This window comes from Triticum aestivum, chromosome 7D (genome assembly GCF_018294505.1).
Source record: "Triticum aestivum cultivar Chinese Spring chromosome 7D, IWGSC CS RefSeq v2.1, whole genome shotgun sequence".
Lineage (NCBI taxonomy): Eukaryota > Viridiplantae > Streptophyta > Magnoliopsida > Poales > Poaceae > Triticum > Triticum aestivum.
This window is the reverse complement of record NC_057814.1, coordinates 118,877,588-118,892,684: the sequence shown is the minus strand read 5'-3', so window position 1 is coordinate 118,892,684 and position 15,097 is coordinate 118,877,588. Positions and strand designations below refer to the sequence as shown.

Genomic DNA, 15,097 nt, shown 5'->3' with positions numbered 1-15,097 from the left:
TCCGTACCCCCTTGGGAACCTCAAAGAAGGATATCAGGAACATCTGCATACTAGTAAGTACTGAGTTAATAAGCACTAGCCGACCACCATACGACATTAACTTGCCCTTCCAACAGCTAAGCTTCTTTTCAATTCGATCTTCGATGCATTTCCACTCTTTGTTGGAGAGTTTGCGATGATGAATCGGTATGCCCAAATAACTAAAGGGCAAATGACCTAATTCACAACCAAACAATTGTCTATATGTGTCTTGTTCCTCTTTGGCCCGACCAAAGCAGAACAATTCGCTCTTGTTAAAGTTAATTTTTAGGCCCGACAATTGTTCGAAGAGACATAAAACTAATTTCATGTTTCGAGCTTTTGCAATGTCATGCTCCATGAAAAGAATAGTGTCGTTCGCATATTGTAAAATGGAAACTCTCCCATCAATTAGATGAGGAACGAGTCCATCGACTAGGCCATTCTCCTTGGCCCTGCCAATAAGAACGGTCAACATATCTGCCACTATATTAAATAAGAGGGGAGACATTGAATCGCCTTGTCTCAAGTCTTTATGAGTCTGGAAATAATGACCGATAACATCGTTAACCTTAATTCCGACACTACCTTTTTGGATAAGAGAACCCACTTGTTTCCTCCATGTCTCATTAAAACCTTTCATGTGCATTGCTTGCTGAAGAAAAGGCCACTTAACTTTATCGTATGCCTTCTCGAAATCCACTTTGAAGATAACCCCATCTAGCTTCTTCGAATGGATTTCATGGAGCGTTTCATGGAGAACGACTACCCCTTCTAGGATGTGTCTCCCAGCCATGAATGCCGTCTGACTAGGTTGCACCACCGAATGGGCGATCTGTGTCAGTCTATTAGTCCCTACTTTCGTGAATATCCTGGAGCGTCACGGCCATCTCCTTGGTCCGAAGATGGAAACTATGTGTGTCTCTGGCCTCCAATGATCAACAAGCGCGGTGATTGCTGCAGCATTGAGGGGTGGCGTCGACCGGCTGACCAACTGAATGAAAGGGAGGAGTCCCGTCTCCCTTACGTACGGTGTGTACCGCTCATCATAGTGCATCCCCCCAAGGGTGACCCCGTGAGACCGAATCTTCAAAGGTTGAAGCTCCTACAAACAAGCAAATCAGGAAATTACATATGGGGCATTTGTGTTTGAAATAAAAGAAAAATTCATAATACCGGCCACTTTCATTATTACCCGCTGCTCCACCGACATAAAGTACGCCGGTGTCGAGTGTCCCAGTGATCATCGAGAAGCCAAACCATCCTACAAAATTTCAAACAATAAACATACGTTAGCTTACCCCCTATGCTTTATTTAATATGCGAGCATTATTTCATAAATATTCAACAATCGGTAAACACTAAAAGGAAAGTTGAATACTAATCTAAGATATACAATGAAAGGACGTCAACAATCATCACAAATACCCATCATAAATACTAGGGTCCAACCATGATTACAAATCATCTACTAATCATAATCACACAAATTTATATCAATATTACAAATCTACACAAGGGTAGCACCAAAACTTGAACAATCTAGGTTCCACAATGACTACAAATCCTAAATCACACCACGCTATTTCAATTTCTCATATAAAAATCAAATCCAAGCAAATCAAGGGTTCCACCAAAACTTGGCTAAATGAGACAAATGTGAATGAATTTACGGAGGAAAAGAAAGGGATTGGAGGAGTTTACCTTGTATGAGGGATTAGGGAAGAAACTCATGGCCAAAAACTTCAGATCTGCTTCATTCTGGAGAGGGGATGTAGAGGGGGAGAGGAGAGGGCCGCCGCCGCCGCTGCTCGATGGGGATAACTGCTGTTTGGATGAAGAGGGCAACCCCGATGTGGCTTAAGTCAATGTGCAGTGCCTACGTGCTAGGTGCTGCACATTACTTGTGTAGCGCCTAGCTCTGAGGCGCTGCACTGCTCGGTGCGGACCCCGGGGTTGCCACGCTGGACAGAAGTGCAACGCCTGTGTGCTAGGCGCTGCACCGTAGGGTGTGGCGCCTCTGTGTCAGGCGCCACTTAAAATGGTCAGCTGAGTGATTTTTTTAGAAGCAGTTCATTTTGTGAAATGATTTCATCCTCAGGTCAATATTGTCAAATTTGCCACGTTCAGAAGACATATCGGCCTAAACTGCTCGATACGAAACACTCCTTCTTTTTTGGCAATAAAGTAATCATATCAAAGTTAAGATGAAATAATTCTAGATGTCCATTAAAAAAATCATGAAACATAGGCATAAGGTCGTCCTTAATAACATGCCAACATTTCTTATAGAACTCCGCCGGGAACCCATCTGGTCCCGATGCTTTGTTCAGTTTCATTTGTGATATTGCATCTAGAACCTCCTTCTCAGTAAAAGGTGCAGTTAGGATCTCACTTTCCTCTGACCTAAGCTGAGGGGTATCTTCAATAATAGACTCATTCAGGGAAACCGTGCTTTCTGCCGGAGGCCTGAATAGTTGTTTATAGTAGTTGGAGATATACGCCTAGATGCACCACTGATGTGCAAGAGAGATCCCGAGACGAAACATTCCGGTCAGGATCGGGGCTCCGTCATGCTGATCGTCACGTCGTTCACCGAACACACAGGCGGCCCGCTGCCGGCCGGCGCCGTGATGTACCCGGGAGCAGAAGGATCCGGCACAAGCATCTCATTGCTAAGGAAGTAGGTGACCTCGTCCATGGCCGGCCTCCTGGACCGGTCGTTCTGAACGCAGAGGAGCGCGACCTGCACGCACCGTGATGCTTGCTGCATCTGCTCATGGTTCCCAAGGCCAAGATGGTCCCTGTCCAGCACGTCTCCAACTCTAAGGTCGCTCCAATGCTGCCACACCTGCAGCTCAGGGAGATGGTTGCCCGGTTCAGATAAAAACCACAAGAAATGACTGAGATGCGGATCCCTTACATGTTCCACGAGACCGGTGCAGTTGTCGTTCTCGAACCTATTGATGCTCTGCCCAACTATGATCTCCAGCACCATCACCCCGAAGCTATACACGTCCGATTTGGTGGAGAATTTCCCTTCCGCATAGCACTCTGGAGCTATGTATCCACTTGTAGGAAACAGAGGAACGCGATCAATCAGAGTTTCTACTGTATATAAACAAATATGTTGACTTTGGTAATCTACTGGAACTGATCAATTGAACTGAAATCATTAATTATGCACTCCCTCATCCCAAAATAAGCATCTCAACTTTTTTTTACGGGTGAATAAGTGTCTCAACTTTGTACTAACTTTAGTACAAAGTTGTACTAAACTTGGAATACTTCGGGACGGAGGAAGTAGTATACGGCGTGAAGACGACAAGCAGGCTACAAAGCTAACACAAGTCTTCTTTGGAAATATGGAACAAGTCACATAATATGTATATGTAGTCAGAAAAGAGAGAACGGACTTACTAAGTACCGGCCGTGTTACGAGTGCTTTCATGACTCCTCTCCCTGTTGTACCCTCTTGCAAGATCGAAATCGGCGATTTTCGCACCGAAGTTGGAATCAAGGAGGACGTTAGATGGCTTGAGATCCCTATGAACAATATCCTTCCCAGAATCAAGATGAAGATAAGTAAGGCCACGTGCAACCCCTTTGATGATGTTGAGCCATTTTGCCCAATCCAGTTTTTGATAGTCGCCTGAACCTGTCAAATCCATGACGACACAGATATCTAGATATGGGTCAAAATAAATAGGAGAAATTCATAATAACGACTGAGTGATTGCACAATTACCTTTGAAATAGTTGCTTAAGCTTTTACTGCTAAGGTACTCATAGACAAGAAACATCTTATCGTCCTGAAAACAATGGCCCAAGAACTTGACAAGGTTCTCGTGCTGAAGCTCCGCAACCAGAGAAACCTCCCTTTCCAGCTCTTTCAGATTTTTTCTCGCAAGTTTTTTTATGGCTATTTCTTTCTTGTTCTCCAGTATTCCCTGTTGGTTAATTCATAAACAGTATCTAGCCTCAGTATGTTGAGAAATTTGTACTCTCTCTCTCTAAATAAGTGTTGACATGTTAAATGTGTTGTATCAAGCATTTTTAGACTTCCCCTGCTGGTGTGCTTGGCTGGCCACATGAAAATAACTGGAACAATCAAACCCAGTTTTGAGTTTTTACTAGAACAATTCCATGGGCAATTATACTGCCAGAAAGAAATGTGCTGCAGTATGTTGGTACTAACAGAGGACTGCATTGTAGATTCACAATACCTAAGCTGCAAACCATGACAGTCAAGCTCTAGAGATTAGTGCTCAGTAATTGTTCGGTGTACCTTGTATACTACGCCGCATCCACCAGATCCTAACCGATTTTCCTCGGAGAAGTTAGCAGTGGCATTCACCAGAGTTTGGTAGCTGTAGTTACCACCCCCTGAACAAATGTGTGAAACCTGAGTTAAGCTGCGAAACAGTACTCGTAAGAGAAAGAGGAATGGGGAATACCCGTGGCACTCTTTGATTTCCGGCCTCTCCGTTTGCTCCACAATGCTACTAGGATTAGTGCGAGTATAGCAGCCCCGCCCGCAAAACAAGAAAGTGCGATCACCTTGACTCGATCTGTTATCGGAAAGGAAACCAATGTGAAACGCAGAGGAGAGGGAAATCCGTTGCCAAAATTGGCAAGAGGAGAGCCCGACGGGTACGAAACCTTTGCTCTGCGGAAGGGAATTGCTTCCTTCCGGAGCCGCGGCGCCGTCGCCCTCTGGGACGGCGACATGGGTCACGGGCAGGAGGGACGCGTTGAAGAAGGGAGAGCCCGCGTACCGCAGCATGCAGCTGGGGCGAAGGACCTGCATCCCGGCACTGGAGTTGAACTCGTCGGAGAGGCGTGACAGCGCGCCGCGGAGACAGCTGCCGCAGTCCTGCGCCGTCATCTGGGTGATGCACTGGGCCAGCCCGTAGACACTCGCAGGGCCACGGCCGCCGGTTGCCGCTGCATCTGGGTAGTCCGCTATCCCTGCAGCGGTCCTGGATCTGTTCGCGGTGGCGTTGGCTGCCACCTTGCCGAGCAAGCCGGTAGGCACCTTCTTCGGGAGGCTAGGCGCGTTGCCGTCGAACACGGCCACCGTGTACTCATTGACATCGAAGCTGCTGAAGTTGTGTGGACTGGAGCGGAGGAGGCAGCTGTCATAGCGCACCGCGGCGGAGTCGCAGCGGGTGTCAAGTGTGCCAAGGCAGGCATTGAGGCAGCGCAAGCACTCGTCGGCCGGCACGTCGGGCCGGCACTGCGCGAGCGCATACTCGTCCGCGCGGTCCGGGCCGGTGGTGGTGGTGACCCTTCTTTGATCGTAGCGCGTCACACTGGACAATCTGTCGGACGCGCTAGCTGCCTCCACAACCTGTGACAGACTGTAGCCGAAGCCGCCGTAAAACGGGGAGTCCGGGCTCGAGTGCACGCCGTCGACGTGGACGCACAAGGCAAGGGTGGCGCTGCCGTTGCCGCCGGATGCCGCCACCGCTCTCAGGGTGAAGAGAGTGGCCGCAGCTGCAAGGACATGGGAGGAGGAGGAGGAGGCCACGACCATGGTCTCCCTATTGGTTTGCGGCTTTGCGCTAAACCAAAGCTGCTGGATGGAATCGGGAGTCTGGGACCTGCCGCCATCCTGAAGCGTTGTGCCTTTTCTCCGTCATAGTCAAAGTCTCCCCTCTCCGTCCGCTCCGCGTCTTTTCGCTTCTCGCGGCCGTTGAACAGATCTGATCCGCGGGAGTGTGACCTTTTACATGATCCGAAACATATACGAATATCTTTTCCTAATCTTTCTCTAATCTTTTCCCTAATATACGCTTTCAGTTTTTTCGCCTATATTATTTTCTACATCCGAGGTGGTACTATTTTATCTGTATATACTACATATACACGCAGACGCACTTAACGCCCGACCCAATTACAAGTTGATTCCGACTCCACATGCATATGGCGGACGCCATCACTTCGGGCTCGATCTCCAGCACCGCCACGATGCAAGCCGTGCCGCACCTGGAAGACGGCATCGTCTCCGAGATCCTGCATCGGCTCCCCACCAAAGAAGCGTACCGTCTTGCCGCCGTCTGCCTGAGGTGGCGCGCGGTGAGGCGGCGGGCCTCGTTGCGGCCTGGTTCCTCTGGATCGAGCCTTGGCTCTCCCGAGGCGTGCTGTTGCAGGCTTGGATCGGGGATGCTCTCCTGTCCCAACTAATCAACTACAGGTCAAGAACAAATCGGCGCTGGATCCATTGACCTAGCCGCCGCCTAGCGCCTGCCGTCTCGCCCGAGCACGCGGCAAATCAATGGATGCCAAGGAGGAGCGAATAAGCGAAGCAAGGGGCGAGTGTTCTGCCGCAGTCAAACATGGTCGATGGGACGCTCCAGGTCATAGAGCAAATACAAGGCTGCAGTTGAGCCTGTTCAACATGGTTCCTACTCATTGTGGAAATTTCGCATGCCGTGTCTGCCAGCCAAGGCACATCGAGAGAAAGGAGTTGGCGACTAGCAGGTGATATTTCTCATCTTCTTTACATTTTTTTGGCTCACCCTTCATTGGGGATTAGCAGCAATTTCAAGTTGTAGAACAATATAGCAGATATTCCTCACCTTAATCTCCAGCCCATCTCCTTTCTTGCTTCAAGTTTATGTTTCACATGCATGTCATATGTTCCAATAAATAATGCCTGGGACAAGTACTAAACTACTAATGGCATGGAGACAGTAGAATAATCAATCTAAATAATTCGGTGATAGATTAGATGTATGTTCCAAATGTATACATAAACATATATTTCATAAGCAAAGAAATACAGGCATCTGAAACGCGGCTGGCATAGTGTCCGACTGTCAGCGTAGGATGTTCCATCAATGATTCTTTGGTTGAACTTAGATCCGTTGCAAAGGCTCTAGGAATGATGTGTTATCTGTTACATACTTACAATAAAGATATTTGGAGGAAGATTTGTAGCTAACTTGCATCGATCAATTTTACAAGTACGTGCACTACGTTTGTATACAAACAATCTGAAAGTGGGAGGTTTAACTTTTTAATTAGATTGCAAAAAATGGATCATGGTGTTTTTTTTTCTGAATCATGAACGTTGGGCTAGAGCCCCACCTTGTTTGAGTGTTTTGGAATCCGATAATTAGATAAATGACCACCATCTCCATCGCCAACCATCTCAGTGCTATCTCCGGTTTTTGAATTAATGTATGAAAAAAGGATCAATCAATTATTCCTTTCTCCTGTTGCAACGCACGGGTTAGGTTCGTGCCTTGGTGCTCCTCACCGGTGCAATTTCCCAACCATACTCTTTGTATCACCATGTTCTCCTTTTTGCTGAAGGAACTCTTCTTTCAGTGTTCGTTCTCAGAATATTTTGGAGAGATTGAAAACATGGGATCGTATGGTGGTTGAAGAAGGCGGACATCCTTGATTGCCTGTTGCCTTCTGGTTTAGAAGTAAATCAAAAGTACTCCTGTCTTACTTAAGGACGGATTAAATGTGAAATATTATTGTTTGTTCAATTTGTGTTCTATTTAGTGGATTCCGAAAAATAAACCAGTACGGTGGTATCTACCAAACAGAACCGTGGCATGTCTTTCTCATGGAAGTGGTGTGTGAGGAAGAATGCAGCAATGAGGATTGCTATGTCAATTATGTTGTTGTAGCAAAGTATTGATCTGATAGTCATATGTATATTATGTTATCACCTTACAAAGTAACCAGTGAGTTGAAGATCACAAAGTTATGTTTAACTATCTAGAGGTTAACTCCTTAATTGGTTTACTGAAGTGATTATCTAGAGCTTGTGAGGAAAAGAAGAAAAGCCAAGAAGCCTGGGCACATTGCAGTGACCTGATGTGTGATATGCCTGCATCTTTTTCCAAGAGATCATTAATGTGTCATAGTGATTGACAACTACACATGTTAGAAAAATTTCTGCACGCAATACAACTGAGCATGTTATTCTGAGTAGTGATGATCGAACTCTTGCTTATACAAGTATCTTGTGGCGACTAGCCATGTATGGATTTCGCTTGGAGGCATACTAGCATAGTATAGAGGCTAACATAATTCTAGAAGGCTAATTTTAGTCTAAGCACATAGATGTAAAGATGATATCCTTCAATACCATGTACTCCGTATTTTTTTACTTATGTCTTCATCTTGCAACAAATCACAGGAAGATATAGTCCTCTGACCTCAAGTATGATTTCATAACTGTAGGTATTGCAGCAAGTGTTATCAAGATTACTTGAGTCCATTGGTATAAAAATGTTTAATGAAGCATCTTTGCACAACAAAGGAAGATTAATGATGGAAAAATGGCACATATAAGAATAAGGAGAACAAACTTTCTGCACTTTGAGACAACATGGATACATGCCCATCGTATTTACGGATTCTCCGTACTTGAGAATGTTTTGTTTTCATCAGGTTGATTTATCGCCATTGACATGCATATACTAGCAACCATTTCGCCTAAACCCGGTTATGACCGAGTTGTGCATTTGTTTGTAGACTATTTGGTTGATCTCAACAATTCCCCTTATACCCGCTAATAACTATGTTTTTCCTTTCATGTACGTATGACATGCACCTTCATCGGCGAGAAGGGTCGACAAACCATCTGAATGAGCTTAGGAGCAACACATCATCAGCGGCAGGAGCTTCGCTGTACTGGAGAACCAAGAACAGATGCTTTGCCGTACTAGAGAACCAATAATAGGGAGTACAGAGGAGAAAAGAGCCTGAAGATGCGTGCGGTAAATTATAGATTTAATACAGAATATATTTTCTATTTGAGAATGGATATCATTTTAAATATGTTGAGTACTTTGAATATTGTTTTTCTACTTGCAAGGTTTTGCGGAATATTGTTTTTCTACTTGCAAGGTTTTGTTGAATATTGTTTTTCTACTTGCAAGGTTTTGTTTCAGTGATAATTATTGTTTAGGTTTCTAATCATTTATTATTTTGTACCCGTTGCAACGCACGGGCCTTTTTTGCTAGTAATAATAAAACACGGATTGACTCCATGGGTTCACCGTCACAATACGCTTCTTCCCGTGATTTTACGCTTTCAGTTTGAATTTGTGTTTGAATTAAATTTTAAAATTAAAAAAAGGGAAAAAAGTGGTGGGCGCTGGGATTTGATCGCTGGTCTACCGTGTTTATGACAACATAGCAGACCAATCCGGCTAGGCTCACAAGTGCGCTAATATAGTCGTCTGGCCTTTTAAGAATATAAGATGAGGCGTAGATGGGCTGAGGCAATGAGCACGGGCGAGCTGGGCCGGGCCGACTACTGCGGCCCATTGGACGGACAAGGGGAGCAGGCTGGAGGCTGTTTTTCGTAAATAGTCCCACCTTGCTATTTTACATAAAATTTTACCAGTTTATATACGTTCTTAGGTTGTCAAGCATCAAGGAGCTGCTTCGGAAATTAAGCAAAAAATATGGCATGAATAATATTTGTCCTTAACGGAACAAATGAGGGGCAGAGCAATAGGAGAGAGAGGAAGGAAATAGACATTGCATATGAGACAATAAAAAAGGGAGGAGAAAGGAAAGAGAGGAAGGAAATAAACTTCAATTATGTGAAGCCGGAAAGAAAGGAAATAGACATTGTATGCTTAATTAATAAGCCGACAAATGGGATTCGTCGGAAAGAAAAGAAATAAAATAGACACTAATTGCATGAGAAATAAAGAAGTTAGGAGAGGAGAAAGGAAAGACAGTGGTGGAAGTTTGTTTTGTTGCAACAGACAACCTGACATTTTTTCCTTGCACTTATAATCTTTACTAAGCTTGCACCAAGTTTATAACACATTGAACATTATTTTGCGCATACAGTCCTCACTAAATTTATGTCAACTGTTTCTACCGTTGTAACTCACGGGCATATAGACATTGCATGAGAAATAAAGAAGGAAGGGGAAAGGAAAGAGAAAGGAATGCAATGGACGGTAATTATTGTGGACGCCATACTAATCGCAGGAGTAATTAATAGGTCGACAAATGAGATTCGTCACATGGATGATATAAGGAAAGAAAAAGAAATAAAATAGACACGAATTGCATGAGAAATAAAGAAGGAAGGAGAAAGGAAAGAGAGGGGAAGTAAATATACGGTAATTACTGATTTTTTGAAGGACTTGGGCCCTCATTCATATCTTATCTTATGAATAAAGATGAAGTGCCATTCTTTTCCTATATGATCCTCACTAATTCAATCCATTTTTTTTCTTTCGTTGCAACTAGGGCTGCAAACGAGTCGAGCTTGAGCGAGTAGGAGTTGGCTCAGCTCAACTCATATGAAAATTCGAGCGAGCTCAAACTGAGTGAAGCTCATGTTTGAGCTGTAGAACATGACTTGTGCTCAGCTTGTAACGATTTCGAGTCGATCTCGAGCTAGTTTCGAGCTAAATGAGATGGTAAAAATTATAAATCCATGGATGAAAAACAAAAAATTTAAGATGAATATACTGGGAACCTTTGCCAAAAATATAGGATATTGAACACATAGTCGACCACGTGCCATAATTAGGCCTAAATCTTCTATGCACTTAATTAAGTTTTCATGTTCGTTGGTAAATAAAATGGAGACAAATTATGGACAACATATATGGTAATAATTATCTTATTTCCATTTAATATATGGCATGATCATTTAACATAATGATATTCTGTCGAGCCATCGAGCTAAAATCGAGTGAGCCAACATTGGCTCAAGATCGACTCGTTTTTCGGTCGAGCTACATAAAATGTTCAAACTCAGCTTGTTTCTTTTCAAGTCAATCTCGAGTCGAGTCAAAAAACGAGTCGATCTCAAGCGGCTCACGAGTCTCGAGCTTTTCTTGTAGCCCTAGTTGCAACAGACAACCTGACATTTTTTCCTTGCACTTATAATCCTTACTAAGCTTGCACCAAATTTATAACACATTGAACATTATGTTTGCGCATACAGTCCTCACTAAATTTATGTCAATTGTTTCTACCATTTTAACTCACGGGCATATATACTATTTTTTATAAAAATGGAGGTATAATATTATTGGTCCTCTCATTTCATATGTCCATGGCCTTTCTTCATACTGAGCTAGGCTATTCCCAATCGTTTATCCTGGGCCACTTGGCCCCTACCCCGTTCACCAGCGCAACATTTCATCAATAAAAAAACAGTGCCCTCCCAACTTGTCCGTGCGACCCGGCCCAACAAATCAAACCCACCACCCCGTTTAGGAGATGAGGCAAAAGTAGTTTTTTTTGCGAATCAAACTCGCAACCTCCACTGTTTTTGGTGCTGATCGTGTTATCCGCAAAAAAAGGTGTTGATCATTTTCAACTAAAGTTGAGTTTGGTGGTTGTTTGTGTCCTTCACGGACTGGTACTAAACTACTACGATGTAAAATCCAGATCACACAAACACAAGGCGCAAGCATTAGATTATGTAGATTTGACCGGGATCTCAAACGCGACCGTTCGCTTATCTGTCCATGCAGGCAATGCAATTCTTTATTGGTTCCAAGTTTAGGTGGAACGTTTGGTGTGTAGTGGATATCGTGAGCCACAATGATGACAAAGAAAAGAAGAGGCAACGGGGATGGGGGCGCTAGGGGTGATAATTTGTTTCTCCCGGCCGACTCAACCCGTGCTTTATCTCTCCCTAATAATCTCCCTAATAATAAAGCACGGATCGACTCCGTGGGTTCACCGTCACAATGCGCTTTTTCCCGTGATTTTACGCTTTCAGTTTGAATTTTAAAACATATTCGAGGTGGTACTAAATTTTGTCTCTGCAACTCGATTGACCGGTACGTTCTCGTTTAGCTGGGCTGCGATCCAGTTGGGCCTTGGCCCGTCTCTCTATTCTGACCGCTACGTCTCTACGTTTCGTTAAAAAAAGTACGTTTTATCCAAACGCTTTGCGGAGGGCGGAGCTGTGGCAGAAGAGGCGGCGCGATGGAGCAGAAGGGGCGGCGCGACGGAGCAGGAGAAGATGGCCGAGAAGATGTTCAGGCGCGGCGCGGCGGGCGAAGAAGAAGAGTTTTGGTGATGAGCTTGTGGCCACGCTGGACCAGCTACTGCAGCCCCCCTGCGCCGTCGCCGTGGGTCGCCTGTGTTCTGCTACTCCGGTGCCGGCACCTGTCCCTGTGCGGTGCCGTGCTCAGGAATTTGGCGAAGAAGGCGACTTCCGTGCTTGCGCGCGAGAAGGGCGCCGGACCTCGTTGGCGCTGCGAAGGGGGCACAGCTCAGGTTGGGTACGCCGTCGGCCAGCGCCGGCGGCGAGCACGCTCCGCTGTGACCTGTCCGCCACAGCCAGTCCTCTCCCGCCTCCCCCGACGTAACCTTCTCAACCTATGCATCTGCTCCCGTGTATGATTTGGATGGAATTGCAGTCTCCTTGTCCAACACAAATCGATTTGGATGGATTGCAGTCCGTGTCCTTGTCCAACGCAAATCAATGGAGCTGCTGACCAGGATTGTTGTTGGCTTCTATAAGAAGGGAGGGTCCTCGGCTCGAATCTCCATCAGGTCAATTTTGGACGAAGCATCCAATGTCGACACCGAGTTCGCCGCAGGAAGAAGCGCCGAGTTCGCCGGAGGTAGAAGAAGCGCCGAGTTCGCCGAAGGTAGAAGAACAGCCGTCGAGCTGTCCAATCTCGCCTGCATTGGCTACAGCAGAGGTATGTATCCCCTTGACCCCTGTTTTGAGTTATTTTTCTGTCCCCTGTTTCTCTGTGTACCTTCTAATATGGAGTTCAGAGGTAAAGATATTGTTGCGAAGTACGTCAGTTTAGATATTGTTGCCTTCTTGTGATTGTAGACACCCATGTTGTGTTGTTGGTCTGTTGAACGAAGCGCTAGAACTGTCAGCAATTCCTTCAGATAGTGTTGTTCTCTGAACAGAGAAAACAAAATTGGAACAGCTGCTGCGGTGGTTCTCATCTGGCCTTAGTTCCAGGTACAACAATAACAAGCTTTGCTTCCTAACTACCTCTGCTCCTATAGCTAGCTAAAATTACAGCTGATACATGTATAGGTATATTAGCATATGTTGTGTCAGGTTAAAAGTCCCGAGAGATTTTGAACTACTGGTGGAGTGGAGATGGTAATTTGTAGTTCCACATTCTGTGCTAATACTTCGATGGATTGTCTGGTGATAAGCTAAGTGTGTCTGAAAATCTTTTCCGTCTGTACAATTCTCTGTCTACACTCCTCCTTACGGATCTGAGGTGAAAACAAAGCTGCAGGTAGAGAAAGCAAAGCATAATGATAGGTAGCTTCATGGTGTTTGTCTTATATTCAAACTGCATTTAGCTTCTAAGAATATGATATAATACATCAGAAAATAGTACAACGTGCAGGCATCTCAAAATTCCACTCCAAATGAAACACTTATTCCACTGAAAAAACACTCGCTCCAAATAACTTTACCATGGAATTGTTTGATCTATCCTGTGATGCGTCGGTTCTGATTCTGTTGCAATTGAATTTATGTTGAGATCGCGGAAGAATATTGTTCTACTTACGGTGATTAGATTATGCAAGTATAATGTTCTTTGCACGTCAGATTTTCCATGCTGTGATGATAACAAAGTAAATTATAGGTGCCTTACAATGAGAATCCTCTTATATTCAGGCAAGTACTATTCCTACTTGACTGACGAACATCATATCTGTAGTATATCTCTTTGCGCACTGTTGGTTATGTCGTATTACTTCTGTGTTTTTTTACATATTTTACCGATGGTTGTTTGTGTTAGGAACTGAGATTCGCTAGCTTTCATATTCTGCTTTAGTTTTTTAATACTGAAAGTGCATGCCCAATTTTAGTAAAGACTGGATTTGGTATTTCCTCCTTCCGTCTACAAAAATGATGCTCTGTCTCCCATGCAATCAAATTATCTCACGGGTGACTGATATTGATTTTCTAACACAACATTTTCTTGACGACACAACTTTAGTTAGTAGGTTTTGGAAAGGTCACGAAGTATCAGTTATCTACCATTTAAACCTCCGACTGTATGAATCTCTACATAACCTCCGTGTTCTCCATCGTCGAGCGGACGTCTCCATATGGTATGCGTTAATGGCTGGTGTGGCAATGACGCCGGTCTTACAGATGGTGCCAGAGGCGGAGGGGCAGCTGCGCGGCTGTACGAGCTACAACAGCAGACTGACATTTGGCCGGCTGGGAGAACCCAATTGTAGAGGAGTAGTGCCGTGAAAAAGATGAAGACGGCGCGAGGCACGAGCTGTGGGCATGGTAGGCAGGTAAAATTTAATTACCAATTACCAACTATGACGGCGGGAGGCACGAGCTGAATTTAATTACAGCTGAAAATTATGCTATCATGAATGCCATTATTATCTGATGAATTTAACTACAGTTGCAACTCTTTAGTTACTTACCACAACAATTAGTTTTTAATGGTCCTTCAAATTACTGTAGCTGAAACTTACTCTGAAGATTAACCAACTATGTTCTCCTTGATCCTACAAAAAAATATTCATTTGAAATTATATGCAGTGTTTATGCAAGCCTATTAGGTTAAACCAAAATGTAACCTACTTATTCCAGCACTCTCTTTATTTGGATACACATAGCTCTGTTTTAACAAATCCCCAGTTGATCCTATGATATGCAGATCCCCTTCAAGGCCACTGACTACATGAGGGAGAGGTTGTCAGTTGGACAGATTTGTCCTTCATTTCATTACTCAGTGCTGACCTCTTTCTCTATTTTATCTCATTTTTTCATTAGACTTTTTTAAGGATGATAATAATCTATAAACATTGTAGAATGGTCATGCTTCTCTTTGCAAGCTTATAGCTTGATTTACATCTGAATGACTTCGGCTTTAGTGTTTATAGACTGGTTTCTTGAATTGATCAATATGGTCATTCCAAAATGTTACCCATAGAATTTCCAAGCATAACCACATACTGTTGTACCAGAATTTAATTAGTGCAATGTTATTTCTCTAGAAACCCAACCAATGCAATCATCGTAATATTTTATGCGTGCGTTAAAACACAATCACTTATGGTCTTGCAAGTTGGTGGCAATGTCCACAACCATCCTAGAACT

General features: G+C 44.2%; 2 protein-coding genes across 12 annotated transcripts; one reads left to right on the top strand and one right to left on the bottom strand.

Annotated features, from left to right (window-relative positions):
* Positions 1-2,204: 2,204 nt before the first annotated feature.
* Positions 2,205-5,753, bottom strand: LOC123167157 (cysteine-rich receptor-like protein kinase 8). The gene is made up of 7 exons (XM_044584996.1): positions 4,681-5,753; positions 4,476-4,589; positions 4,307-4,404; positions 3,767-3,968; positions 3,439-3,676; positions 2,942-3,089; positions 2,205-2,869 (listed from the first exon to the last, which is right to left on the bottom strand). Exons 1-7 carry the CDS (start codon positions 5,555-5,557, stop codon positions 2,573-2,575), a joined length of 1,974 nt encoding a protein of 657 aa, XP_044440931.1. The 5' UTR covers positions 5,558-5,753; the 3' UTR covers positions 2,205-2,572.
* Positions 5,754-11,935: 6,182 nt separating this feature from the next.
* LOC123169462 (uncharacterized) lies at positions 11,936-14,848 on the top strand. Of its 11 annotated transcripts, none has more exons than XR_006484819.1 (4): positions 11,936-12,346; positions 12,441-12,689; positions 14,129-14,280; positions 14,655-14,848. XR_006484819.1 is itself a non-coding variant. In XM_044587343.1 (3 exons), exons 1-3 carry the CDS (start codon positions 11,965-11,967, stop codon positions 14,215-14,217), a joined length of 720 nt encoding a protein of 239 aa, XP_044443278.1. In that variant the 5' UTR covers positions 11,936-11,964; the 3' UTR covers positions 14,218-14,848. The 11 variants fall into 11 exon arrangements, 3 of the variants coding, with proteins under 3 accessions (XP_044443278.1, XP_044443280.1, XP_044443277.1); XR_006484820.1 differs by having other exon boundaries at positions 14,636-14,848; XR_006484822.1 differs by adding an exon at positions 12,830-12,967 and having other exon boundaries at positions 14,129-14,848.
* The last annotated feature ends 249 nt before the right edge of the window (positions 14,849-15,097 follow it).